Source organism: Chlamydotis macqueenii, chromosome 8 (assembly GCF_036417535.1).
Source record: "Chlamydotis macqueenii isolate bChlMac1 chromosome 8, bChlMac1.mat, whole genome shotgun sequence".
Classification (NCBI taxonomy): Eukaryota; Metazoa; Chordata; class Aves; order Otidiformes; family Otididae; genus Chlamydotis; species Chlamydotis macqueenii.
In genome coordinates this window covers 27,466,143-27,493,497 of record NC_141563.1, presented here as the reverse complement: position 1 = coordinate 27,493,497, position 27,355 = coordinate 27,466,143, and the positions used below count along the sequence as shown (strand labels likewise).

The window sequence follows — 27,355 nt, the reverse complement described above, 5'->3', positions numbered from 1 at the left end:
CGTGACGCTGCTGCCGAGAAGCCGCCTGCTCTCCTCGCGCCATGGGCTCGCGCCTCTACAGTAACGTCTGCCCCGGCCTCGTCATTAACATCCGGCGGAGCAACGGTGAGGGCTGGGCAGGGCAGCACGGGGGTCCCGGCCCCGCGGCGTGGGGCGGCCGGGCCGGGGCTCAACACCGGCCTCTTCCCAGGTTTGATCCACAAGGCGACGGTGAAGACGGTGAGCGTGGAGCGGTCCTCCGTGTCCGTGGAGTGGTCCGAGGGCGGTGCCGTCAAGGGCAAGGAGGTGAGCGACGACCCGGCCGCGGCTGCTGCCCCGGGGGTTGCTGCCCGCCTCTCTCGGGCCGCGGCGGAGGGGGGGTCGGGGGCTGCTGAAGCCTTGGCCGGCTGTGCGCCTCCGGAGGGCACCGCTGTGTAAGGCGAGCCACGGCCAGCCCTTCTGCCCTGCAGCCGCTTCGGTTCGTAAAACAAGTACGTTTTTTAACATCATGCATCACTGAAACAACCAAACACACGCGTAAAGGCGAGGAGTGAACGTTGCAGCGGAGCAGTTCCCAAAATAGGGCTCTTAACCTCTCAGAGCCAGCAAGGGGGGTGTTGGCCTTCCCACGCTGTTGGCCGGGTAAGGAGGGAGCCTGGGGCGCTTGAGGCTGAGGCGGCTGAAATCCTGACGCTTCACAACATCTCTTCTGGTAACCGAGCAGACGTGCTTGTCCCGTCTGTTTCTCCAGAAACCTATGCTCGAGTTAAAATCTTAGTTGCCATTGTCCGGTTCTTTGAAACCGGATGTGAGGCTGTCTGTGCGCATGCTGCATTCAAATATGCAAAATTTGCAGGTTCAGGTATAACTGATGGCTAAACTGTGTGTGTGTTGTATGATACTAAAACTCCATGCAGCAATTAAAAAACCAAGAAATTTTCTTATATGCTGTTAGTATACATTATATTGACCACATAAAGTGTTTCTGAGCTAATTCACTTTCTGATTAGATACTTAAAGATTCTACAGAAACAAAATTTTATACATTATTTCTCATGTTAGATTGCAGTATCTCCATGTTTTACAGAGGACGAGGGGTAATGGTTTTAAAATAGAGGGAGGTAGGTTTAGATTGGATATTAGGAAAAATTTTCTTACAATGAGGGTTGTAGAACACTGGCACAGGTTGCCCAGAGAGGTGGTGGATGCCCCATCCCTGGAAACATTCAAGGCCAGGTTGGACGAGGCTCTGAGCAACTTGATCTGGTTGGCGATGTCCCTGCTTCTTGCAGGGGGATTGGACTAGATGACCTTTGAAGGTCCCTTCCAACTCTATGATTCTATGATTCTATGCCCACCTACTTGTTGTGCACTTTTAATGTAATTATTTCAAGTAATTTAAAAGTTAATTGAGAACTCAAGAGCTTCCTGGAGTGGTGCTTGTGTTGCTTTGTTAGGTGAATTCCAGCGCAAGCTGCTGCGATACCGGGGTTTTTGTGGAGTTTTTGTGTACACGTGCTTTCAACCTCTTCTGCAGGATCAGGTTTGAAAAGCTGAACAGGGAGCTGTTTTGTGCTCGAGCCTGCCCTTGGCTGCCTGTGCCAGGGTGCTGTGGCACGCAGTGAAGGCAGCGTTATGACTTCGCTGGAGGGTCAGGCAGGAGAGGGTACCTGGCCCTAGGTGCAATCGCTTGCAATAGCAAGTGAAAATGCAGGTGAACTGGCTTGTGGATTAAATGCTGAATGCTTAATTTCCCAAAGTCTAAGCAGCTCTTTGAAGTTTATTTCTGTAGGTGTAATCAGACAGTAAACACTTAATGTTCTTCTACGACAGAAGACACAGAGCAGCTGAGATTTACTAAGATTAGCAGTAGGAGATTAGAGCAGCTGATGCCAAATGTACTTTGCTGATCTCTTCAGAAGTGCTCTATGGCACCTGCAGAGCTGTGTGGTGTTTGGCAGATGAGGGTAAATGGCCTAACTAGCACATTTCTTCTAGCATATAGGGGCATATGAACCTGCTCGAACGGAATACGAACTGCTGTCTTGGCCTTCCAGGCAATTTTAACTTAACACTTGCCAGACAGTGAGTCAGTCATGGTTAAAAAAAACCCCAACAAACCGTTAAGTGGTAGCAGTAATCTTCCACTCTGTAAAATCCTATCTTTGGTCTTGTAGATTGATCTTGATGATGTGATAACAATAAATCCTGAGTTATCAGAAGAACTACCTGCTGCAGATGTGAAAGAGAACTTTCCTTTGCAAGAAAATGTAACTGTACAGGTAAGTGCTTTAAAGTGATTTAGTCTCTCCTAAGGTACTAAACTGACAACAGCATAGGTCTTGTTATAAAGAATACTCTCAGTTTTAAAGTTTGAGGTCTCTAACTTGTCTTTTCTATCTCATAGTTAGACTCTGGTCAGAAATTCTTATTGTATAAATGTTGTCCTGAAGTGCTGTGCTAGATGTTTGCAGCTTACTCTGGTTACTTAGAGCTGTCATTCTTTTTCAGAAACAGAAGCGTAGATCAACCGTTTCAAAAATTCCTGCTCCACGGGAAGGTGAGAAAATGTTCTTTTCTCTGTAACATCTCTATGAAACGGTGGTCTTTCATTGTAGCCACAATATTCTAGCTGAGTGCATCATAAGGCTGCTTATAAACACTGTACTGGTTCATATCAATGTTCTGGACTCCTGCATGCAGAAACTTTGCTAACAGATCGCTGTCCTGTTCCTATGAGCTGGGGTTTGTTGACATGTTGCTCTTTTCTGCAGCATTGCTCTAGTTATTCCTTGACACTGCTTTAAATGTCACTAGGCAGTTTCTGTTGCAGTGAGTTTCAAAGTTTTGTAGGGAGTTTTGCAAATGCCACAAACAACAAAAGGTAACTGACAGTTATTAAGATTAAAAATCTCAAAATGAGCGTGGAGAGGGCAAGAAAGAAATAGCAGTGACAAATGGATGTCTCCTCTTCAAACAGTCCCCCTAGACAATAACTAGAGCTTTATCCTTGGAAATGTTTCGGACCACGCAGCCAGGGAGGCAGCTGGTGTGCCATAGCTCAGTGATTGTATGTCAGGGCAATGTTTTGAGCAAACCCAGAAGAGAAGATAGAGATGTCAGAGTGTGCGATTGCTAAGGAATTGTTTTTCCTGAGGTGCCAGGAGTTAGAAAACTCCCACATTTTCTACCTTCTTCTAGCTTATTAGTTGACTCCTTTGGCTTTTTGAATTGCAAGTGGCAGCATTACAGGTCTATTTGTAATACACTCACATGATGCTGAGGTTGAATGGTTGCTAATTTAATGATTCTTTTAAAGTGTATAGTGAGCCAGAACTTGTGCTTTTCCGTGCAATTGAGTTGTAAACAAAACAGCTGGGCTTGTCCGGCCTCTCTTGTGGGATGTGATGCAACACAGGACAGCTGCTACCAGAAGACACCAGTACAAATCCCCTTGCATCGGAGAGGCAGGAGTAGTCCAAGAAGCTTAATGTCTCAAAAGTTGTTCTGTGCTAGAGCATCCTGATCATCCTGATCTTCCTCAAATCCAGAGAACTCTCCATAAATCTTATGAACTGGCAAGCAAAATGATATGGTCAAGTCGTGACTGTCTCTAGACAGGTCAGTTAATGGAGCTGGATAGGCAGCTGGAAAAACAAAGATGTTTTAACCCAGTCACTGACTGATGGAAAAATGTCCTCACAGAGGTCATGGCTTTCCTGAAGTATAGAATCTAATTGCAAATCTGAAATATCTGTTGCCTCTCCTACTGGCACAGTCTTGTCCCTGAAGTCCTGCTCAGAGTACAAGAGAGAAGCAATGTTTTCAGTGTTCCTCAAATATTATCTGTTATTACAGCTACCTAAGCCCCATGAGTGTCAGTGAGTAACTGTCCTGTTGCATACTCTGCACTGCACCAATTAGAAAGTGAACATTGGCTTCAGATTTTGGTTCTTGCAGTACAATTGAAGAAGATCAGGAGGTGTCTGTCTCCCGTCTCATTCAGGAAAAAGAGAGAAGCGGAAGCAGTGCTTTCAGAATGAATTAAGAAACTGATATTGCCTCAGTCTTCTGAATCAATAAGAATTGTGGAGGATGCTGAATAATATCCTTATGTACCAAAATCACTTGAATCGAACCCATTTAGGTGCAGCAAATCCTTCGGTTGGTATGCCTGTCCAGGAGCACTATCATTTACAAGTGCTGCTGAGTTTGTGAGGAGATCAGGTCTAGGCATGTGTGACAAATGCAAATGGAATAAAACACCATCTCCGAGTATAATGAAATGGTGCTTTTTGTTCCCAAAGTTGCAGCAGCGGCACCTAATGTCTCTGCACCTGGGCAGAAGATTCTAGGTAAAGAGTTAACAGGAGCACTGAATTTTGTGGGTACTGTTCTAAGGAATTTGATACAGAACTGAAATTAACCGTTGGTCTGAAACAGATCTGGTGTCCTTTGAAATCACAGTGATTAATTCTGGATAAATTCTTGTGATTGCTAGAGGTGGAGGCAGTTCTAGCTTTCATATCACACTTGTATTTTTTTCATATCAGATTTGCTTTCTTTACAAATCTGTTGAGGTATATGTTCCAATCCCTTTCCCAGGAAGCTTTGCGAGGGACTTGGTCTCAGTGAAAGAAATACTTCTTGGCATGGGACAATGGAGACTGCCTACAAAAGGACCCTTTCCAAAGATTCGTTGTTGTGATTACACAGAATCTTTCAGCTGAATTTAGAGTTGTTGAGCTCCCACTCCACTGTGCACCACGCACACTGTGTGTGGGTGCTGTGACAGTGGGCGTGATGCTGCCCATGACCAGCTGCCAGATTGCAGGACTACTGTCGCTATCAAACAGTTAATTCACACAGCCCTGCAAGTGTGAAGCTTCAGAGGATTTTCCAGTTCCCTGACTCATAACTGCCTCCTTCCTAGGTCTGAAGGTTTTGGCACTGCCAATTTTGGTGAATCCTTACATGGTATCTGAAAGAAATACACTGGAATTGCAAATCTGGAATGAACTCCTTCTTTTCTGTAGTGGTGTATTTCATGATCACTTTTCACCCACCTGCATTGCTTTGTCCTGTGCTTTGCTAATGCATTGGAGATCTGGAAATGGTCCGTTTAAATGCACCTTGTTCTCCCCTGTTCTGCACTTTGTAAGCACTTGATTAGTTGCAAATGTTTGAGTGTCTGCGGCATGATGCTGACCTTGAATTTGTGTTTCCAAAGCTATGCGTGGCCGTTCCAGGATGTCTGTTATCACAGAATCTCAGTGCAACCTCCAGGAATATGAGATGCGGGTGGATCCCTGCGCTTCTACACAAACCAGAAACAATTTGTCAGTTCCTGGTGAGTGGAGAAAAAACCCAGGGAACTCTTACTATGAAGCAAGATGCTCTGTATGCATTTAACTAGGTAAACTGCAAATTCCAGGGGGGAGGAGCCTCTTCTACTCCTTCATACATAAAACAGATCTAGAGGTCTGCCACTATGTAAATATCCAGAGCCTCCTACCTGAAGGGGTTCTCAAAGGACTTTGGAAGAAATATCGTTGAATAATGATGTGCTTTATTAGCCAGAGAGCTGCAGTTGTGCATGTGGGTGGGTGTGGTATCTGCTTAACAGCAGAAAGCGGTATTCACAGAGCTCGAGTGGGAAGAGAGCTGCCTTCATACTGCTGACAACACACTCTGTAACTGGACTGGTTGAGTAAAGCAAGAATTTGAGCCTACTTGAATTACAAAATTGTGGTTATTTATCTTTACCAGACATACCCTATGAATGAATAGTTGAGCCTCGTGTATTAAGTTCTGCAAAGACATTGAAATAAGAGGCTCGATAATGTAATTGTTTGGTTTGGTCTGGCTTCTTTCTGCAGCTGGTCGAATGAGGACTAGCAGGCTGAGCTGTGCTCCAGAAGCCTCATTGACAAATGTAAACGGAAATACAGAGGATCATCTGCCTGCTGCTAAAATGAGCTCGTCAGTGAGCCCAGGTATCGGGGAGCAGTGGGTAAGAACTGACTCACCAGTCAGCAATGCATCACTATGTGATTGCTGCTTTGTATACTCAAGACTGAAGCTTTGAAAAGGTGACTTTGGCAGTAGGACCAAATATCTTCGGTATTCTTTTTATTACAAGTGTATAATTCTGTTATAGCGGTATCTCCTCAGAAATTCTGCCTCTACTTTAGAGTGGTAGTCAGGCTTGCTAGGCAGTTTCTGTGGTAGGTAGATCTGGTTTGGGAAGGAAGCACTGCAAAATTAATGACTGTCCTTCTGAAGATGATAGTTTCTTGTATAAGCTAGTATGTCAGCAACCTGGAAAAGATGAAATACTTGTATTGTGCTTAAAACCTAGTATGAAAATTTAATCCAAGGAAATGTTTGTATTTTATCTAGTTCAGAGAAGATCTAACATTGTGAAAGAGATGGAGAAAATGAAAAACAAGAGAGAAGAAAAGAGAGCTCAGATTAATGAAATCAGAACAAAACGTGCACAGGTGAAGTACTCTACAGTACACCAGTAAGGGAAAATTCCATAGCATAGTGCATCGCGACAGTTGAAACTAAAACATTGTGGACAGGCTTTGTTCTTATGAAGATGTACATAAGGATGGATTGATTCTAGATTCAGAAAACTTTGCATCTTGTGGCATTTAATTGAAATATTTCTAATTGTGTACAGTTGGCTGTTCAGTATGTTCTGGGGCTTTTTTGCTGTAACAGGTTAATTACCTTCACATCCGTGTTTTTTTCCATGCAGGAATTTGACAGCAGCTGTCCAAACTGGGAGTTTGCAAAAATGATCAAGGAATTCAGAGCAACTTTAGACTGCCAGCCAATATCTATAACTGACCCAGTAAGTAAATACTGAGGCTACTAACTGCAGCCTGTAGGCAGATTCTTTGTACTGAAGATTTTAGCATACGAGCAATTTAGTGCATCACTGCACCCTGGAAGTCCTCTGAGTGTATTGTGATCTTGAGGCAACTGGTGGCCTATGTGAGATCACTTGCATCCTCTCTTTAGGGCTAAGCTGCCTTGCATTACTTAGCATACGTTGCTAGCGAAGAGCTTGCACTTTGAGAATTATCATGCAATAATCTGTGTGGTAACATCAGTATTTTTCAGAGCTTGTAAACAGCAGATACTATAACATAGTAACTTAGCTTGTTGTAGGCATAGGTATATGTTAAAGCAGACTATTGCCCTGTAACAGAAAGTGTTATAGCATGTAAGTCATATATGAAGTAATTTTAAACTGTGTCAGAAAGCAGAGGAGCAAAAGTAGAGACAAAAAAACTTGAGAAACCAGTCTTGGCTGAGATCTCCAGGAATTATGGAGGAAGCATTGTTTAATACCTGAGAACAAGTAGTCCTTGTCTAGTGAAAGCCTTGTTATGGTCAGTGAAAAATGACAGCATTTAAGTTCAAACTAGGAACGAGGTTAGAACACAAGGTAGTTTGTGTGCTTGCATCCTACGGGGCTGAGAATCAGCTGCTTCTGTACATATCGCTGCCTGACAGAAGACAAGTTTGTCATCTTCTGCACCCAATGGAATATGCACTTTCCCAAACCCGATGCATGTATAGCTGTACTCACAAATAGCTAAACTTGCTGCATCAGTAAAGAACTCCAGGTCAAAAAAATAACTCTGGAGTAAATTAAAATAATAATTTGCCTGAATCTGACTGTAGTTGCAGTACTGATATCACAGATTTTGTTGGAAAGCTGGCCAAGGATTCAACTTTCTACTAATTCGGATACAGAATAATTGGGGCACTTCCTATAGCATAGCAGCATTTCTGCTTGATGTGAAGGTCAGTTGTTTGTAGAGAATGGACTTTTAAGACTTGCATCCCTGCACAAGTGGGTTTGATCCACAGCAGAGGCAACTCTGATCAGCTTATAGAAAAGCAGATGTGGGGGAGCTTTGGATCTTTCTCTCTGTAAACTAAGCAGGTGTGGGTATAATGGAGAAATAATTGCTACTTATTTTCTTACTTTTCTTTTAGATAGAAGAACATAGGATTTGTGTCTGTGTGAGGAAGCGCCCTCTTAATAAACAAGGTGAGTGTACTGATAAAGCAGCTCTGTCTTGGAGCAGTTTGACATTTCTTATTCTTGTTTAAAACTGAGTCTTTTCTGTCAACAGAACTTCTAAAAAAGGAATGTGATGTGATTACTGTTCCAAGCAAGTGTGTCCTGCTGGTGCATGAGCCAAAGCAGAAAGTGGACCTAACAAAATACCTTGAAACCCAAGCATTTAGATTTGACTTTTCATTTGATGAATCCTCTTCTAATGAAATGGTATACAGGTAATGCTTTAGTCTCACTGTGAACGACTTTCAAGATAAAAGCACGGAGCTATGGCTAGATGGCATCCTGGCTTAAAGAAACTGCTATGTGAAATAAATATTAAAATCCTTTTTGGAGGAAACCAAAGGACTGAAAACTCTAAACCTTATTTTTTGGCATGGCCTTGCTGATTTCCTAAGGATTTGCTTTTATTTGCTTTAAGGAAAACTGATGAAGCAGGGTGTGAAATACTTGCCTTAACTGTCTTATACTTTCTGAATATCCAGGTTCACTGCTAGACCTCTTGTAGAGACCATCTTTGAGGGTGGGAAGGCAACATGCTTTGCATATGGCCAGACAGGCAGTGGCAAGACACATGTAAGTTTTTCTCCAAGGTCTCAAATTTTCTAGCTTTATCTAAAATATTTTAAAGCTCCTTGATGTTGATAATGAGAAGGCTTGTGTAAGGAGTTTGGATCTTGGTTTTATTGTCTTAAAGCTAACACTTTGTCAGCTGCTAATCCTCTCTTTCTGTAGTTTTACATATTAATGGATTTCCTCTGAGATTGTGAGAAATTGTACTAAAATGACCCCATAGCTGGCTTGTTCAATACTTAGTATTTCCTGGTATGTTAGTGTTAGTCCTGGCTATTCCTTGCCTCAAATGGCTGTTGCTGCCTAACTCCAGTCTGCAAAGTGGGGCTATTAGCCTACATTTGAGACAAAGGCTACTGTCTGTACTGTGTTTTGAGCTTGGAAACACTCCACAGACTTCAGCAGTCACGTAAGAATAAGCCTCTTGTTGCACATAAACAGTTAAGTTATCTGGTGTTGTTTGTGAAGTGGGCAAATCAGTGTGTTCACTTCCTAACCACTCCAGTTTACCATTTGCAGTTTCAAGAGAACTCAAGATTGTGTTTTCTGCCTCAGAGGTCATCTGCTCTGAATTTTCAACAACTGTGCTGTCTTTTTAACTTTCTTCTGGAAACTATAGGGAAGGAAAGTGATAAACTCTTCCCTCACAGCATGATAGTGGAGTCAAATCTGCTGTTTTGTTGTTCTGCAAGAAGCTTTTACTTCAAACCACAGTGATCTGGATTGGACTAAGCTAGCCTGCCTGTCTAAGTTATCAGTTACTGTCATTCCAGTGCTAGAAGCAAGTTTTAAGCTAGGATCTCCTATCATTAGTGCTACATAATGAACTGTAGATCTCTTCCAGTAATCCAAAAGGAAATTTGGAAGTCTATAGCCGTTTGGACATAGGCTACCTCCATTGCACCGGAATGGGCAGACAAACTTGCTCATCTGAGCATCATTACAGGAAGACAACTGTGAGGCATCAAAATCCTATGCAATGAAGTTCCTTTCCTTTCCTGATCCTAGAGTGCAGAACCTAGAGCAAGGACAATAGCTGTACCTTGAGACTGAATGCTGCATATTAAACTGACAGATTGAGAATGTGTCACAGGATTGAGTTGTGTTTTAAATAGACTCTGTTTTATATAAAAGTGGTAAAGCAAGTCACCAGGATAGCACCAACTGAAAATTTTGTTGGGATTAAAGGTATCTTGGTCAAAGGAGTTAACAGTATTGTCTACTCTAGAAGTTTGTGTTTTAATATCACGTGAGCTTTTGCAAGTAGCAGTGCAAATGTTACTCAGCCTGTGTCCTAAAAAATGAGGCTTTGTTTCTTCTGACCAGAAGCTGTTTGTTTGCACTGTCAACGCCATGCATTTCCCCTTTGAGGAAAAACTGCTTTGACTCTGCACTGCAGAGCCTTGCAGGCATTCAGCTGTTGCTTTGCATAGTCCAGATCTTCTTACTGAACTGATAGGGAAGCAGCAGACTAATTTGTCCTGAGTTGCACTGTGTTCTAATAATCTCACTGACATCGAGCGTATGTATATGGTAACTTTGTAGTGTGTCCTTGGAACTAAAATCGGGTAGCCTGCCTTGTTTGTACCACACCTTAGCTCTGGCCTTTTTTCTTCACAGACTATGGGTGGAGACTTCTCTGGGAGATCACAGAATGCCTCGAAGGGCATATATGCTTTTGCATGTAAGTTGATTCTTCTTTAGATAAGAAAATAAAATCCGTGCTTGTTTTTCTTAAATACATAAGATCTGGTTTGGTGTACTTACTTAAAATGTTGTCAGTAAAAGACATATAAAATATTTGTGTTTTCAGTAATAAGTAGTGGTGTGTGTTTGCAGGAGGTATAATTATTTTTTCAGTTTCACAAAATATTTTCCATCCAGTGTGTAAGTTTCTAGATCTACACAACTCGCCAGAAGATATTTTGGTTTTGAGGCAAAGAGATTATGTATTTTCTAGTTTGGCATTTGCTGGGCTGAACCATTTAATTTTGATTCTTCTGCTTTGCTTTTGTCTGGGACTAAGGATGGTGTTTGGCAATACCTGACTGGAATGCAACACAACCCTACCCATTTCTGATATAAAGCTTGTTATACAAAAAGCATACAAATGTATGTGTTATGTTTCTTCCTGTAAGCATTAGATGCAAAAAACCTAGCACATACAAAATTATTTCAGAAAACAGATGCTTAGAAGCCACTCCTTGATATAATGCCTAGAAAGCACCATGAACCCTGACCTCCTCTACCTTCCCTTTAGAAAGGCATATTGTGAAACTAGTCTGTGTAGCAAGGCAGCTGAAACAAAAGCTACTGTTTGCTAGTCTCTGAAAATTAGTTGTGACTGGCCCTGAAGGAAAGTTTTTGCTTCTAATCTCAGTTTCAAAGTCTGAAACCTAATTGTGAGAAGCTGCACAGGACCCAGCCAACAGCTCAACTGATCTGGTATATTGCCTCCAAACAGCAGCAATGCAGATGCTCACAGATGCATGTTTTCCAGGCTTTCTGCAAGAACTGCTTTTGAAACACAAATACATTACTTTCTCGGGTCTTTCCAAAACAATAGGACATCCCAGTATTTCCCCAGATCAGTAAGGACTGCTGTCTGCAAGTGACATTAGCAGCAGAAACTCCCATATCCCCCTGTGTTTTCAGTCCCTGGATGAGAATGCTGCTGAAACTGTTCTCCAGATGGTAGCACAGCACTAATTGTTCCACTAGCATTTGTTTAGAATGACAGTCATTAAGCTTCTAGACACTGCTTTATGGCTGTGCAATATTCAAAAGTACATCAAGTAGCAAACAGAATATGTTTTAAACTAGTTAACTAAACTCCTGTCTTTCCTCACCAGCACAAGATGTCTTCCTCCTCCTAAACCAGCCCAGGTACAGGAGTCAGAACCTAGAAGTCTATGTGACTTTCTTTGAAATATACAATGGAAAGGTAAGACCTCTTTTTTTAGTGTGTTTTGTTTAATTGGAAGGCTATATTAAAATGCTGTTTCTGCATAACTTTCTACAAAGACAGTGCAAAATACTTACAGGGAGATTTTGTTCAGATTTACCTTAATCTTGTTGCCTTAACATAGGTGTTTGACCTCCTGAACAAGAAGGCAAAGCTTCGAGTCCTAGAGGATGGCAAGCAGCAGGTCCAGGTTGTCGGTCTCCAAGAGAGACAAGTCAGCTGTGCTGAGGATGTCATCAAAATGATTGAGATGGGCAGTGCCTGCAGGTTTGGTGCCTTTAAATGACTAGGAGTCATGTCCTGTTGTACTTTTATGTCTACAAAAAATATACAATGTCTGTAGCTGGTGCTTTCAGACTTAAACAGAAGCTTGTTGTTCCCAGCAATAGGCAGTCACTGAGCCAGAACCGCTGCACGAGTACAAGATGGTTACAGAATAAAGGGCTAACAGGATGGCTGGGGCAACTCTACCATCATAATGGTGTCTTTAAAATCAGGAGCTAAAATGTCTATCAGTCTTGTCTGTCTCAGTTAAGTTGCAACTGCTGTGGAAACATTACTAGGCAAATGAGAGCTCCTTGGCTTCTGTATTACATTGCATGCGCAGATATGCATGTTACTCTGCTGTCCATGCTTTTTTGACTGACAATTCAGCCAAGAACTCTCTTATATTTCAGACTCCTGCCCCACTTTAGGACAACCTCTATCCTTTTCCTATAGCAGTAGGGATGCAGGTGGGACAATGAACCTGCCAGCCTTCTTGGGAATAAATGATAGTGAAGGTCATAGGGAGGATTATGGTAACTTATAGGACTCCAGTCTGTGTCTTGCAGGGATGAGCAAACATGAGGTATAAATGTGTGGGGATAAAACTGGGGAGCTTAAGCAACTTAATTGAATGACTGCAGGTCCGCTGTTGGGACCTGTTGTGTCTTCTGTGACACAGTTCTAATGCTTTTTTTTCATCTTTGCTTGCAGGACATCTGGGCAGACTTTTGCAAATGCTAGCTCTTCACGGTCACATGCCTGCTTCCAAATCATACTGCGCCGAAGAGGGAAACTGATTGGCAAATTTTCCTTGGTGGATCTGGCAGGAAATGAGAGGGGTGCAGACACATCTAGTGCTGATCGGCAGACACGAATGGAAGGTGCAGAAATCAATAAGAGCTTGCTGGCTTTGAAGGTGAGCTATAGCTTCTAGAGCAAATTGTGCTAATCCACATATGGATTCTGTTCAACTCTGGGGTTATCTGTTCTGTTTCTTTCCAGTGCAAGGGAAAAGAACAGCCAAAAAGATCCTAGTTTAGTATGTTAACAACCCTGAAAATGCTGTATACTTCCATTTAGAATGTTTCCTGGAAAGCAGTGCAATCTTGTCAGGCCAGATACTGGTACAGCTGTTTCAAGCTTCATTCAAGTTGTCTTTTCTTCTTACGGATGATGGATATACCAGTTGTTCTGTGACAGTCAGATACCTGGAATATCCTTAAAGCCAATCAAGTACTTACAGAGCAGTAGAGATGACCATTCTCCAGCCTGTTGGGTTTACCAGCAACTGATGGCTGATAACTTGCAGAGCTGTTTGAGAAGAGATGCAGATATTGCATTCATAAGACTTGTCTTTTCCTAGGAATGCATCCGAGCTTTAGGGCAGAATAAATCTCATACCCCTTTCCGCGAGAGCAAGCTCACCCAGGTGCTAAGAGACTCTTTCATAGGAACAAACTCAAGGACCTGTATGGTAAGTATGTGCATGGCACAAACACATACTGCTTATGGGTTCTGCAATTTGACCAGATAGCTGTGTGCCCCTCTTCTAGAGGGAGAGGACTTTGGAGTCAGAAAGCTTCAGTTCTCCGAAAAAAAACCTGTACAGTTTTCATCCTCCACTCACCTGTGGTGACTGAGATCAAAAACTGGTGAGCTTTGCCCAGTCCCAGTAGAGGCAGGGCTGCAGAAGTCACTTTCATACAGTGAATCTACAGTAGAGCCTGGTGTGCTCTCAAAGGGCTTTGCTTCCTGTGGAGGGTGCAGCACAGTGGATGCATGCAAAGCCAGTAGAAAGCTGGATACAGGGCCACTGGCATTTCCCACAGAATCTATAAAGAAAAATGGCCTTGACAGAATGTCTTAACAATAAGCCTTTGCCCTAATGTGTCCCAGCTGCCTGGTGAGATCTGTAGGACCATTAACGTGAGCAAAAGTCAGATGTGGGAGACACTGAGGTCTTCTGTTCTGTTTGCAGATAGCAATGATTTCTCCAGGCATGAATTCGTGTGAGTACACCTTAAACACACTGAGATACGCTGACAGGTAATGGCCTTTCTGACCTGGGGATTCTACTCTTGTTGCAGGTGTTCTGGTTGCTTTTATTCTAACCAAAAGTTCTCTTGTTGTCACTGCCTGTAATGGCATTTGGAGGTTGTTTGTCAGGAGCAAGTTATCTTAGAGCTATCCCAGGCAACTAACCTGAGTGTTCTCTGGGTGAGACATAATAGAGATTGTATTAAACAATGACTAATGTCTCCTTTCCTCAGAGGAGGAGTCTCTCATGCTAGACTTTGGACTGCCCTGTTTTTTGTAGGGAGTCTACCCTGTCCTGAATGCTTATCTCCATGCCCTTTACTTTTTGCAACACTTTGGGTCCCATCTGTAAGTGGTGTGCTCAGAATGTGTCCCTGACATGGCCCTACAGGTGACACAAAACACTTGGGCTTCTTGATGGACTTTGATCTGAACTAAGAGGATATGGCACCTCAGAGACTTTGGGAAAAATCTCAAGGACCTGGAGATCTCAAATGCCTCTAAGCAGATGGTGGGAGTGTGTGTTTTGAGTGTCCCTCTGTGGTTTACCCTGGGTACCTGCAGGGCAAGGTAGATTTGCAGAGACTGAGACCCTGCTTTCCCTGGGGGTCTTGCTGATACCTAGAACTCATGTGACAGAGCAGTGAGTGCCTCCTGATCTCTGCTTTATGTGCCTCTACACCTCTCTGGTGAGGTGACAAGTAAAAGGACTGACTTTTGTCATATATTAACAAGATGACACTTGCATATTTCAGAGTTAGTAGCTTTCTTTCATTTATTTCACAAAAGACTGCTTAGTTCCTTTCTGGAAAGCATTCCACTCTCTGAAAGGATGTATTGGTAATTCCTGTCATAAGCATTCAGGAACACTAAATCTTGACAGATTCCCAAATTTGGTTCTGAAGTCGCATTTTTTCCTTCTGGTGGACAGTCATTCCTGCTCACCTGAAAGTACAGGACAAAATGCAGCATTGGACTTAGTGTGCTTCAGCAAGATTCTAGTCTTGAGCTGGGCCCATTGAGTTCTTAGCCAGTGCACAAAGCAAGATCGAGCTATAAGAAAGGGGACAGTAGGCTGAAACTCACTGGAGTACAAAGATGATGCTAGTAACAGTGTACCTGGACATTTCTCTCCAGGAGAGGTCCTAGATTGGGCATGGAGACAAACACCTCTCAGCCTTCCTTCCTTTCCACAGCCCTCAGGGGTTTCTGCCCATGAGAGCTTGTTCTGGGATTGGTAATGTGCAACTTCTTAAGTGCAGCTGAATATTTCTTGCTGAGCACTGATTGCAGTAGCTGTTTTGTGATGCTGTAGCCTAAAACTGCTGGAAGAAGAGTCTGAGTGACAAATCTTATTGCAGAGTGAAAGAGCTCAGCCCTCATAATGGAGGTAGTGAAACACAGAATCGGATGGAGACTGATCAGATGGAGGATGAGGAAGCAGAGACCAATGGAGAAGGCTTAGGTCACAATGTAAGTGTGTGCAGCAGGCTGGACAGATCTCAAAGCTGGGAACAAGTTGCTGTTCTTACTTTGGATATCTCTTGCAGCTCTCCAAGGATGAGGAAGAAGATATCTCTCCCCACATGTTCAGCTTCCGTGAGGCTATGACTCTAATTACTGAACGGGAGGAGAAGGTTGTAGAACAACTTAGAGAACTGAGACAGGTATGTGGAAGAGGCGAGCCCAGCCCAGGCTGCCTTCTCCATGCTGATAGCAATTTGCCTTGTCTGAGCCAAGTGCTGCTGGGTAGGCTGTGGGCTGTACTGCACGATGCTGCTAGTGATGTTACTTTTTCCTCACTGCCAACTTTTTTTTCCTGTAGTTTCTTGCTAAGCTGGTTAAACTGGGGCATTTCAGTGCTTGTGGCCAGCTGGTCCCCCTTCCCCTCCAACTAGCAACCTCTGCTTCCTGCTAATGAGCACTGAGTGGTGCTGGTCTGTAGAAGCTCAGCTCTGTCAATTGGTGTGCCAGATTTGAAGAAACTAATTGAATTTCCAGAAAGTCAATTTCTCATCACTGTTATCTTTGTAAATACAGAGAATGATGACTGAACTTGACTACCTCTTGGGAATCACAGAGCTACCAGACTATGATCTTGAGACCTTTGTGAGCAGAGCTAAGCATTTCCTAGAGGAGAACTCAAGAAACTTCCTTAATGTCAGAGGTACGTTACTGCCTGTCTCTGACTAGCATTGTCACTAATCTTCCCCCCCCGCCCCCCCCCAAGACCTGAAAGCAACACCAGCATACCTGTGGGGGTTTGAGTACCCAGTCCTTCTGCATAGCTCATGGTTTGGATCACTTTCCTAGATAATCATAGGGACAGATCTGAAATGTCCTGTTGTCTGCACTTTCCGAAGTAAAACTTTGGCTAGTAACTTCCACTTGCTTTGCACTGCCACATAAAACTGCCTTCCCTCGAGCAGAATGCAATATCCACCAAGAGCAGACAAACTTAAGTCTTTTTGGCTAGTTGGTTATATAATTTGCCTTTTGCCTTGGCCAAAAAACAGATTCCATGAAACAGGTCCCAGTGCCATATTCTAGGGATTCATAGAAATATGCCTACTGTCTCCACTCCTGTTCTTATGGATACCAAGCCTTAATACCCATCCACTTATACCAAACGTCTGCCAGGCATATACTGAGATGCCATCTCTGCCAGCACCTGTGTTTGGGGTGCCTTTGCCTTCTTAGAGGGCATTACTTAATTTGCCACAAAATCCCTCCAACTGTTCAGTTTTGACCCAGTTTGGAGACTTCTCGGCTCTGTGCAAGAGAGCGTCAGCTACCTGCCTCTGTTTGGACCGTGCTGGTTGAAGTGGTGGTAGAGAGGCAGCAAGGCAGATGTATGAGCTTGGCTGACACGCGGTAGCAGAATGCCAGGTACACAGGCTGCCTGACTAGGACAGGGGAAGCTACACTGGTAACTGCTACTTTTCTGCCATGGTTGTAATCACTTGGGCTTTGCTGCTTCAGCCATTACAGCTGGCATAGTCTTGGCCTCAAAAACAGGGCTGTGAGGGTTTGATTTTTTTTTTTTTAAATGAGGCTGAAAATTGTGGCATCAAACCGAACTGTTAATTTGAAGTAGTGATTGTTTTTCTTAAACAGCTATGACCTGTGCTCTCATCTCAAACACAGCCCAGGAGCTGTATTCTTTCATTCACAACAAGATAACAATAGTAAATGCACTGCTAGCTTCTCTGCCTTATACAGGCCAGGGAAATCTGCCCCTCTGGGGTGGCTGGATTAGTGCATCTAGTCTGAATTGCAAACTGCAGGCTTGAAACTGCTGATGAGTAGAAATGAACAGGCACAGCTGAAAAGCTTTGTGGGACCAGGCTGGATTTGATGTTGGCTGAGCAGTTCTTGCTCAGTTCACTTTCCTCTGGCCCTTGCAGAGCCCTTGCAGAGGGGGACAGCTGTGCTGGGGACTTCAGCTTCCAGGTCAGTCACCCTGTCACTGTCTTCCTTTACAGAAACATTGGACAGCCTGGGGGCTGCCATGCAACTGGAGGAGCAAGCCAGCAAGCAGATGAGCCAGAAAAGGCCTTAGTAAATACAGAAAAACTTGGTTCAAAAGCAGTCTTCTGTGTGTCTTGCATGTTTGGTGGTGATTTGTACAACTCCTTTTTTTCTTCTTTTTTTTTTTTCTAAATGTGGTAGAGTGTCTGCAGGTCATGTGTGCCAGAGGGCAATGAACACAGCAGTGTCTCTCTCCATGGCCTGGTATTGGGGCATTCAGCAGAGTGCTAGAAACACCCCCTGCAAGGCTTAGGGAGTGGGGCCTGAGAGTCTGCCAGATGTGTCTAGCATCTGGCCCTTTGCTAGTGACAATGGTCTCCTACTACAACTAGATACACGTGTATAGCTTTCTAGTGTACATATAACCTTTCCAGATGTGCTTGCAACATTGCAAGACTGGTTTCTCTAGAAAGAAAATGGACTATATGTAATTGTAAAAAATTAGTATTTTAAGAAGTTTGATAAATAAATGTTCCTGGATTTAATTACCTTCTATTTCTTGCTGATTTTGGTAAAGTCTAACAGCCCCTAAAGACTGGCGGCTGTTGTAGAGAGAGGCTGATTTCTTGGATGAAGTTTCTTTTTAAAGTCTTTACACTTGTAATGTTTACATAAAAATTACTCAAAATAAATTGTCTCTTAATTTTGAGATCCTGCTGGGTAGAACTTTCCTAGCAAGGGGGAAGCTGTTTTAGAGGGTACATATCCTGCACCTGAGCAAAGGTCTTAAGAAATCAGGTAAGTAGGAAGGGCCCTGTAAGACTCCCTTGTATCTCTGGAGTTCACTTAAGCTTTGAAGATAGCCCCAGGATCTTACTTCATATTTTTTCACTTATATTTTCTATAGCTAATATGCCACATAAAATACACATATTGAGTAGCCCACGAAAATCTGTATTTGAGGGCAGAAGTGCAAAGCTGGCCACTGGCTCAGATGCAGCAAGGTGCTGCCATGGCCCCTGTGTGCAACCTGGGGCCAGGAAGCCCCACTCAACCTGTCCTCTGGGAAGGAGCAGGCCTGAAGGGTGGGGTGGGGGAGGACAGATGGGAGGCATGTGCTGCTGCCCTCTGTTTTCTGTGTGTTCAGCTCACTCCAGGGTTTATTGCTGAAAGGACAAAACAGCCCTGAGAGCTCTGGGTCCAGCAACACAGGATCCAGGTATGCAAACATCAGTTTACAAAGGGATCCTTCTACTGCTGCTCTTTTTTTTTTTTTTTTTTTTTTTTTTTCCTCCCACCTAGACCCTGACCCTAGTATCCTGCTTCCTGAGCTGCCTTCTGCTGCTGAAAGTGTAAAAGGTGTCATTTAAGTGTCTGTGCTTCCAGCTCTGCACATACCTTTTGTGGACTGTGTCCTTGCCATGTCTCTGGGAATGTCTACTAGACTGGAGGCCAGTTCTCCAGCCTGGACTGGATCCACTCTTGTGTACCAGGTCTTCGGACTGTCCTAGAAAAGGCAGCAAAAAAGTTAGGATCTTAATGGGATGTGGGCAAGCAGCTAGAGAAGCTTCAATCCAGCTCCTCCCTCACAGCTGGGCACTTTGATCAGTGGGAGCAGTGTGGGGCTGAGCACTCTAAGGGCCTCTGAACTGTCAAAGCTGACTTGTAGCTGGGCTCTGCCTGCATCATATTGAGATGGCATATCCAGAGTGAAGGGGCTGCTATGCCGTGCTGCGTTTGGACTAAAGCAAAGCAGGAGCTGGGTGCAAGGAACAAAATATTACCTGTTGTTTATTCCACTTTCCCTTCATGGACCTAACATGGCTTACTACTCTGTATATCCACCCAGGGGCTAGAGCCAAGAGGGACCTGAATTGGAGGAAGTCAAGTAATTTCTTGCCTTGGTGGTCTTTCAGCTCACACTGTCAGAGAAGGAGCAGGAGTCTGCGATTCCCTCCTATCTCTGTCTTGGGGCTGAGCTAGAGCAATTATCTTCTTGAAGATTGAGACTGAAGGTTAACACTTGTCAAAGGGTGGCTTGGTTTATTCTGGGCTCTCATTCCCTATATCCTTGCAAAACAGACCAAGGTCCTAGAGCCGCTAACAAACCTCGTAAGGGAGGCATGTTTACCATAAAGTGCTGGAACACTGTGTGTCCTAGTGCCTTCTGTACACACTCCTCCACAAAAGGCACCATGTGGACAAAATACTGCAATAGAACTGAGTTTGTGTGTAAGGAAAAGGGACGTGAGTGTTTATAGAGGGTAGAGCTGCACGGATGTGGCTCTGGATAACCTGTGCCACACACCAGTGAGTCCCTGACCCACCTCCTTCAGTGCTGGTGCTACTGATGGTACGTCGTGAACACACTGAGAGACTGGCGGGTCCCTGCTCAAGCCTCACCTTGTCCCCCATGCCCTCCCCCAGTGCCAGGTCCCACCTTCACTGACAAGAGGAGGGAGGGTGTTTCACTGAAACGACTACAGTGCAGTAGTTGCCAGGGAGTTCATCCTGCTGTGCTGCTGGTGCCTGCTCAGAGAAAGGGTGCACTGACCCTCTGCGTTTTAGGTAGGTCTGTAAAATTTTTTCCCCCTGAGCAGCCTGATTCTTGGAGATCTCTCATTTAGCCCTTCCCGGCTAGTGACAACATGGTCCTTCCCTGCGGCTGTTACACAGGCAGAGCTGTGCCGAGGCAGGCCAAAACTCTTTACCCACCGTCAGCAGGAAAAAAAAAAAATCTTGCTTATGGTTCTGTGCTAGTGTCTTCCTCCAGACATATTGTTTTGAGGGGCTTGAGTAGCCCCTTAGCTCTGTCTGTGCTTGCTACCCACAGCCAGAACACGGGCAGAACAGATGTGTGAGGGGCAACACTGGCCTCCCCGCACCCTATGTGTTGTTAGCAGCAGGAGGGAGGCAGACAGGAGGGGAAATACAGCTCTTTCCTGAAGGAAGTGTCACTCCTGACTTAGTGAAAAAAAAAAAACAACACGGTGCAGGGAGCCTTTCTGTTCAGGTGCTCTGGGAGGAAACCCCCACGCTATGACATCCACCACCATGTACCACCACGCTCACCTCCAGGGAGACGCTGGCATGTCTCTGGCTGGCCACGGGATCCAGGGTCCCCAGAGCAACCACCAGGCCATGTACCACGTTCAGCTGGATCAGCTCTTCAGCCACTTCTGCTGACTCCTGCGCTAATACGCTGCAATGAGATAGGCCACCAGCCCCTACCCTGCGTGGGGGAAGAGGCACACGACAAATTTAGTCTGGGCCTCTTAGTTCAGACTTGGTGTGATCCCAGTGGAAAATTATGCCTTCCTACCCTGCCTTAGCAGCACCAATGGACAGAGGAGTCTCAAAATAAACAAGAAATATTTGGCAGTGCACGAATCAGCAATCGCTTAACATGTGGGCTTGCTGAGAACCAACTGTTTAATGACTGGCAGGAGCTTCCTGGTGTGTATTTAAGTCTAGCAACTTTCCCGTGTGACCATGAAGAACCCAGGACTCAACCACCACCACCATTACTTCCATGAGCATGGCCCTGAAGGACACTCCAGTATGTCTCCCTATCCACCAAGGGCTTTCTATAATTTACTTTTGCAGGAAAAATGTTCTGATAGCACTATCTTGTGGACACTGCAGGAAATTCATAGTGAATGAACAAATTTTAGCACAAACGGCTGAATTTCCCTAAGGATTCTGCAGTCAATCATAAGTACTAGATTGTTCCGTTGGGTGGCTGATGTTAAGTAAAGGTGTTTCACTGCTCGTTGTGGAGAACACAGTGGCCTTGACCAACACAGCCCTGAACTGTGGCAGGACACACACATTGCTTCCAGGCCCAGCCATAATGGAGACACTGACAGCACGCAGGGCCAGAGCAGATGGGATTCCACATCTCCCTATAAGTAAAACTTCAGCTCCCACGTCAGTAGCAGGGAGCGTCTGCCCCATTCCTGAACACGCACCCATCACCGAACAGCCCAGTACTGGAGACTTGGTAGAGCTGGGGTACTCGGCCAGAGAGCAGTGCCGGAAGTGAATGGGTGGAACATGTCCCAGTCCTTTCCCACCCAAAGGAACCACTTCTCTAAGGCCCCTTTTATGCTCCTGTGGAGTTTGCTCCAGAGTTTCTTACCCAATGGCTATTGCAGCAGCTGCCTGCAGAATATACGCCGGCATGGACTCCTTCAGGCAAAGTGCGGTTGGGCCTGCATGAGGAACGTTAGGAAGGTGAGAATGATGCTTTGAAACACTTCTAAGATGTCAGAAGGGAGGGGAGATGAAATTACACTGGCAGCATGAAACAAGGATGTCGCTTTTTCAGGCAAACCCTGTGGCTACGGGTCACACGCAGCACCCCGCGAGGATCTGCGCGCTTGATGCCCACGGCAGCACAGCCACAGCTCAGAGCCTGGGCCACTGCAGCCTGCTCTGCTGATTGAGGGGAGGAAACACGGCGGGCTGGAGCTGTTCACTATTCTTGCCCAGCAGACCTCAACGGGTCTCCAGAGGCCTCCACACTAGCATCAGTGCTGCAGGCGAGCACTGCCTCGACCAGAGCAGCCCTTCCTGCGGTGCCTCAGCCCCCGCACCTCTTCCCCTGGCGACCCTGGCAGGCCACGGCCTGCTCTGTGCTGGGAGGCCTCGCTCAGCTCTTTTACCTTTGGCAGCCTCTTCACAGGTCAACGCTTTCCAGGCCTTTCAAGCAGGGCAGGCCGCAGCTCCCGGGCCATGAGGGCCCTCAGGCGAGAGCTGCGCCGATAAAAACCGACCCAAGACTCGGCCGCTGACAGCAAGCGACCACAACAACCGCCATCTTGCTCACTCTGTTTTTGACCAGAAAAAGAGACGGCTCCACCGAAATGGAGCCTCAAAAAATTACTCGACACTCGTACTTGTTCCTCTCCACGGAAATCTTTAGTAAAAGGCGAAAGATTTATACGATCTGAAGAGAAACCAGAGTATACCCACACCTCTGCCCCCGGCACAGCGCCCGCCTGCCGCACGCTCCATACATCAGGGCGACCGACGCCCGCTCTCTCGCTCGCTTGCCCCCCGCCCCGCTCCCGGCTCCGCAGCCCCCGGCCCGGCCCCGCCACCGGCGCACAGGCCCTGCGGGCACCAACAGCTCGCACCGGCACCGGGAGCGGCCGCGGAGAGCGGGACCGGGTCGGAGGGAGCGCGGCGCTGCCGCGGTGCACCCTGGGTATGCAAATCAGGCGGGTGGGGATGAGGCGCCGGCCAGTGAGGGGCGGCACGGGCGGGGGGCCGAGGTGCGGGGTCAGCGCCGCCGCCCGTCCCCGTCCAGGGCAGAGCCTTGCTCCCTCCCGCCGGAACCGAGAATCACCGCACCGCCCGCTCTCTGTCCTACTGCGCCGCCACTAGCGCGCCCCGCTCCGCCTCGTGCTATTTCTAAGTTACAACAGATCTTTTTTTTTAACACGAAAAGGACAGCTTCGTCGGAACGAAGCCTCAAAAAATTACTCGACACTCGTACTTGTTCCTCTCCACGGAAATCTTTAGTAAAAGGCGAAAGATTTATACGATCTGAAGAGAAACCAGAGTATAACCTCCCTTTTCCCCCGCACAGGCACCCACCTCCGGCTGCTGTCCCCTAGGTCACGGCGACCCTCACTCCATCCCCCGCCGCCCCACCCGCCCCAACCCTGGCTGGCCGCCGCTACCGCAGCCGCTTCGGCCCGAGCCCGCCGGACACGCCAGCTCAGGGCTGCGGTGTTCGGCGGAATCAGCCTGCGGAGCCCCGCGCTGCACCCTGGGTATGCTAATCAGAGCCATGCTGATGAGCGACATGCTAATGCGGGGGCCCGCCCCGTAGGCAACCGGGTGGCCAGGCGGAGCAGCAGCGACTGGCCGCGCCCCGGACAGCGTTGCCGTGCCGGCCGCACCGCGCCCGGGCTAAGTCCCCAGCTACTTCCCGCTTCTCCCGGAGCCCGAACCGTCGGCAGGCAGCGGCCCCGCTGCATCGCCCGGGCGGGGAGACGAGGCCGCGCGAGCCGTCCCGCCCGATCGCTCGCTCATCTGTTGAGCGGAGGAGCGCGGAGGCGGGGAAGAGGCCCCAGGAGCGGGGGTCAGCGCTGCGGCGAGCCTGCCTGGAGCTGGCCCCACTGCGGACACCCGGGCTGCGAGCTCTCTCTCACCACGTCGCTCTTAGCGAGAGCACCGGATTTACTACTGCAAACCGTTCTGTTTTTTACCGATAAAGGGATAGCTCCACCGAAATGGAGCCTCAAAAAATTACTCGACACTCGTACTTGTTCCTCTCCACGGAAATCTTTAGTAAAAGGCGAAAGATTTATACGATCTGAAGAGAAACCGGAGTATAACGGCGCTTCCCCCCGCACAGATACCTACCCCTGGCTGTCCCCCCCGAGGACGCGGCGACCTCCGCCGCTCCCGCCCGCTCCCCACCCGCCGCGGCTCTCCGGCAGCGCACACGGTGCCAGCCCCGCGCTCGGACCCCACGGCCCCGCGGGAGCGGCGGCGGCGGCGACAGCGTTACCGGCCCCGCACCGTCGGTGCGCGGTGCACTCTGGGTATGCAAATAAGGCGAATGCTAATGTGGCGCCTTTCAGCGCCCAGGTCTCCCATGCCCCGCCCTTCCCCACGGCCCTTCCCCACGCGTGGGGACGGTCGACGCTGGCTATAGCCTGCCGCAGGGCCCCGCTGCCCGGGGTGGTGGGGAGAACCGTGCCTCGGTGCTGCGCCTCCGGGTGCACCAAGCACAGCATGCCCAGCCCGGGGTGGAGGGCGCCTGGGCTCCGGGGGACGTGCAGCGCAGCGCAGCACAGCAGCCAGGCCTGTGCAAACTTGGTTCTGGTGCAAACAACTAACGGGCTTTGGCTTTCACTGCCCACGAGAAAAAAAAAAAAAACCAGAAAAAAAAAAAAGTTAGAATGCTCTTTCAAAAGACGCAAGCCACAAAAACCTCCCACCCCCAGAGTCTGGGAAAGTTTGCAGTAGGTGAACGCTGCAGGTAAGAATAGAAACTGTTTTGTGGTTTAACTGGAGCAGTTGCAACCAACAGGACAGCAATATTGCATCAAAAGAGATGACTGTAAAGAAAGCGAGCTCATTAAGAACTGAGAGAGGGGATGAAATGCTCAACAACAGCTGAGACTCTGAACTCCCACCAGCCAGAGAAACACCGCGGCAATCTGCCATCGGGCTGCTGGAGGGAAGGGAGCGGCTCAGCGCAGCGAGCGGCCCCGGGGGCCAGAGGTCAGTGAGAACATCCTCGCCTGAATTAGGAAAAAGCACAGATGGACACACTGCCTACCGTAGCTTTCACAAATGAACTCCTTATACTTCCTGCCAGCGCCTGCAATGAGCTGCAGCAGCTTTACAGGCTCTCTTTTGTCCTCTTCTTTCAGGTGGTTCAGCCCTAGTATTTCCAGGAGAATCAAGACGCCTCCGATCTCCAGAAATTCAATGAGGTATCTGCGTCTGCAAGGAGAGGGGGAACAAAGCCAAAAGTGTCACCTTCCTTGGAGCCCATCTTCCTCTGTCAGCACGCGGTGCTCCTGGGAACCATCACCTCCTGCCTCGCTGCAGCGAGTGCCCGGTGCCTGGGCAGCGAACACAAGGAGGCCCAGCCTGGACCGCGGAGGCAGCTGCCCGCCAGCAGCGTGCTTTGCTGCCAGCAGCTCCTGTTTTACCCTCTGCTCATTTCAGATATTGAACCACAGGTGCAGAAAGACCCGACTCCACGCTCAGGCTCTCACCACGCTCCTTCCACATCGTGTCAGTGACCCAGTGGCTCTGGAGACATGCACAAGCAGTGGAGTTGGTTTTGAAAGCACTTGAAATTCCTACCACAAGGCTCACTGGGGCCTGCCCGAAATGCTTACACAGCCCTCTCAAAAGGCTGCCAAGGACTCGTTATTTTCTTTATCTGCTCTCCCTCTCACCCCTGTGTGCCTTCCCCACGGCAGCTCTCACAGAGTGACATTCTGTACTCACCCACTTGCAGCAGATCAGAAGATGCCAATAGAGTTCAGCAGCTTGTTGAGGCATGTGCTGTACACGTAGCTGTTTGACAAGCTAAGGAGAGATTTACAGGCCATCGTGGTGTCCCCCAGAGAGCCTTTGGCAATGTGGAGGTCTGAACTGGGTACTCTCTCTGGGAGAGAGCAAGGACCTTCCTCTCACAGCTGGGCAGAGGCAGAACACTCATCGCAATGTGAGAAAAAACACTGATTCTAGGTCCCTCAGAGACAGGTTACATGACTCTCCCATCAGTTCTATCTTTAGATAGCCAGTTGTTTGGTTTTTTTTTTTTTAACCCCACAGAACATGGCTGGATATAGATGTCTCCATACAGAAGCTTATTCTTTAAACAAATTTTCAGTAGAGAACTTTCCCTTCCTCTCCATCCCACTACCACATGTTGCCTCCAGCTGTCCAAGGAAAGGGATACATCATCCTGAGCCATGCTGTTAGGTGAGCCAGGAACAAGGTGGCTCCCTGGGAGAACTCCAGCTCTAGCTCCGGTTCCGTCTTGCCATCATTGCTTTTAACGAAGTTGTCCAGGGTGTGGCTTTGAGCAACTTTGTGGGCACTATCCCATTCCTGCCAGAAAACCTGCTTCCCGCGTTGAGAGAGGTCATGATCTCTTCTGATGTGACAAAAGTGAGAAAGAAGTTAAAAAAGGGCTTTGAAGGTAGAAAAAGTCTGTACTAAGGAATTACCTCCAAAATCACATTTTAAATTGCCGGCAAATAACATTAAAACACTTACTAGCCATTAATTTAATCTCATTTTCCTTTATATTTATTTCATAGACAGGAAAATTGAGGCAGAAGGAGAGTTTCTGGTATGCCTGAAGCTGCACAAGGAATCTGTGACAGACTTGAGATTATTTTCCAGGGCAGGTGTCTTCAGCTCAGGAGCTCTCTTCTCTGCTCTGTTAATAAAGTCATTCTGATGTTACCCATTCCGCCAGCCTCGTTTTCTCGCTAGCCTCATGATATGAACGTTTCATCTCATATCTAACCTGCCAGAGAATAAATAGGGTGAAATGAGAGCACAAATAGGTATGGATTTATGGGGAGTGACAGGGTCAAGGGGGCTGTAAATGCCTGTTAGCACAGCAGTGCAGCATGTCCTCACTCCTGTGATGGAGCAGCAGTCGCTTGGACTGAGCCCGCATCCGCTCCAGGAAGATGCGCTTGGCCTTGGCACTGGGAGAGTGCTTCGGGGCCCTTTGGCATGACAGACATCTGCCCTGGTCTTTTCTTATTTAATTTCTAAGGCACATTTTTAAACAATCTAAGAAAATTTGAAATTATAAGAACTGTAAACAAGAAGACAGTTGCTCCAGAAAGATCCTTTCTGCCATCCCTCCACAGAGGTGTTAAAAAAAACCAATCTGGCTTTTGCCAAGTTTCTTTGGCACACTTTTGGCTCAGTAGGATAACCCTTATTCCAGCTTGACAAATGTGAAGGTGCACTTGGTAGGGGGAAGAAATGTCAGAGGATTAAGCTCTCCGTTCAGGTAGGTGAGAATTCCACTGACACGTGTGGGTTTGGCTTTAAAACACTGACCAATCTCAAGGAGCCTCGCAGTTAAACATCAGTATCTGTGGACACCCACAGATGCAGAAAGAGGGACACGGTCACAGACAGCTGCATTAACACAGGTGCGGTGGCCTCCACCAAGCTGTAACAACACGCTTGAGGATAAGAAAGGAATTCACGCCTCGTCTAATACAGTTCTTAAACTTCCTACAGAAGAAAAGCACCGTTTTAGGTTTCAAAGTGTGGTTTAAGGGAAAAAAAAAGGTAAAATGATACAAAATCTTTGCGTTTCAGAATAAGAAGTTCCTTTCAATGTAATAGAAGTCACCAAGATTACCAACTTCCTACCCATAAGTTCTTACGCCTTTTCTCCTAGAATCTGGAGCAAAATTCCAAATCAGTTCCATGATATCCAC

General features: G+C 46.7%; 2 protein-coding genes and 3 non-coding genes across 12 annotated transcripts; 1 reads left to right on the top strand and 4 right to left on the bottom strand.

Moving 5' to 3' along the window:
* The first annotated feature begins 41 nt into the window (after positions 1 to 41).
* KIF2C (kinesin family member 2C) lies at positions 42 to 18,164 on the top strand. The gene is made up of 22 exons (XM_086752955.1): positions 42 to 105; positions 191 to 285; positions 2,157 to 2,261; positions 2,491 to 2,539; positions 4,287 to 4,334; positions 5,210 to 5,329; positions 5,859 to 5,975; positions 6,382 to 6,482; positions 6,746 to 6,841; positions 7,999 to 8,053; positions 8,139 to 8,301; positions 8,569 to 8,659; positions 10,277 to 10,340; positions 11,509 to 11,600; positions 11,746 to 11,888; positions 12,600 to 12,804; positions 13,252 to 13,362; positions 13,867 to 13,934; positions 15,287 to 15,398; positions 15,476 to 15,592; positions 15,966 to 16,092; positions 17,411 to 18,164. The coding sequence occupies exons 1-22, from the start codon at positions 42 to 44 to the stop codon at positions 17,485 to 17,487; spliced, it is 2,220 nt and encodes a 739-aa protein (XP_086609081.1). The 3' UTR covers positions 17,488 to 18,164.
* On the bottom strand, positions 13,151 to 25,462 carry ARMH1 (armadillo like helical domain containing 1). 8 transcript variants are annotated; one of them, XR_015259145.1, is made up of 5 exons: positions 22,376 to 22,540; positions 21,538 to 21,610; positions 20,469 to 20,628; positions 14,871 to 14,978; positions 13,151 to 13,199 (listed from the first exon to the last, which is right to left on the bottom strand). XR_015259145.1 is itself a non-coding variant. In XM_086752952.1 (5 exons), exons 3-5 carry the CDS (start codon positions 21,579 to 21,581, stop codon positions 14,952 to 14,954), a joined length of 231 nt encoding a protein of 76 aa, XP_086609078.1. In that variant the 5' UTR covers positions 21,582 to 21,610; positions 24,700 to 24,866; positions 25,383 to 25,462; the 3' UTR covers positions 14,687 to 14,951. The 8 variants fall into 8 exon arrangements, 7 of the variants coding, with proteins under 7 accessions (XP_086609078.1, XP_086609077.1, XP_086609076.1 ...); XM_086752952.1 differs by lacking the exons at positions 13,151 to 13,199; positions 22,376 to 22,540 and adding exons at positions 24,700 to 24,866; positions 25,383 to 25,462 and having other exon boundaries at positions 14,687 to 14,978; XM_086752951.1 differs by lacking the exons at positions 13,151 to 13,199; positions 22,376 to 22,540 and adding exons at positions 24,700 to 24,866; positions 24,958 to 25,122 and having other exon boundaries at positions 14,687 to 14,978.
* On the bottom strand, positions 22,253 to 22,367 carry LOC147599964 (U5 spliceosomal RNA). Its single transcript, XR_015259289.1, has one exon. It is a non-coding gene; the product is annotated as a U5 spliceosomal RNA (small nuclear RNA).
* On the bottom strand, positions 22,855 to 22,969 carry LOC147599963 (U5 spliceosomal RNA). The gene has a single exon (XR_015259308.1). It is a non-coding gene; the product is annotated as a U5 spliceosomal RNA (small nuclear RNA).
* LOC147599962 (U5 spliceosomal RNA) lies at positions 23,630 to 23,744 on the bottom strand. Its single transcript, XR_015259290.1, has one exon. It is a non-coding gene; the product is annotated as a U5 spliceosomal RNA (small nuclear RNA).
* Positions 25,463 to 27,355: the final 1,893 nt, after the last annotated feature.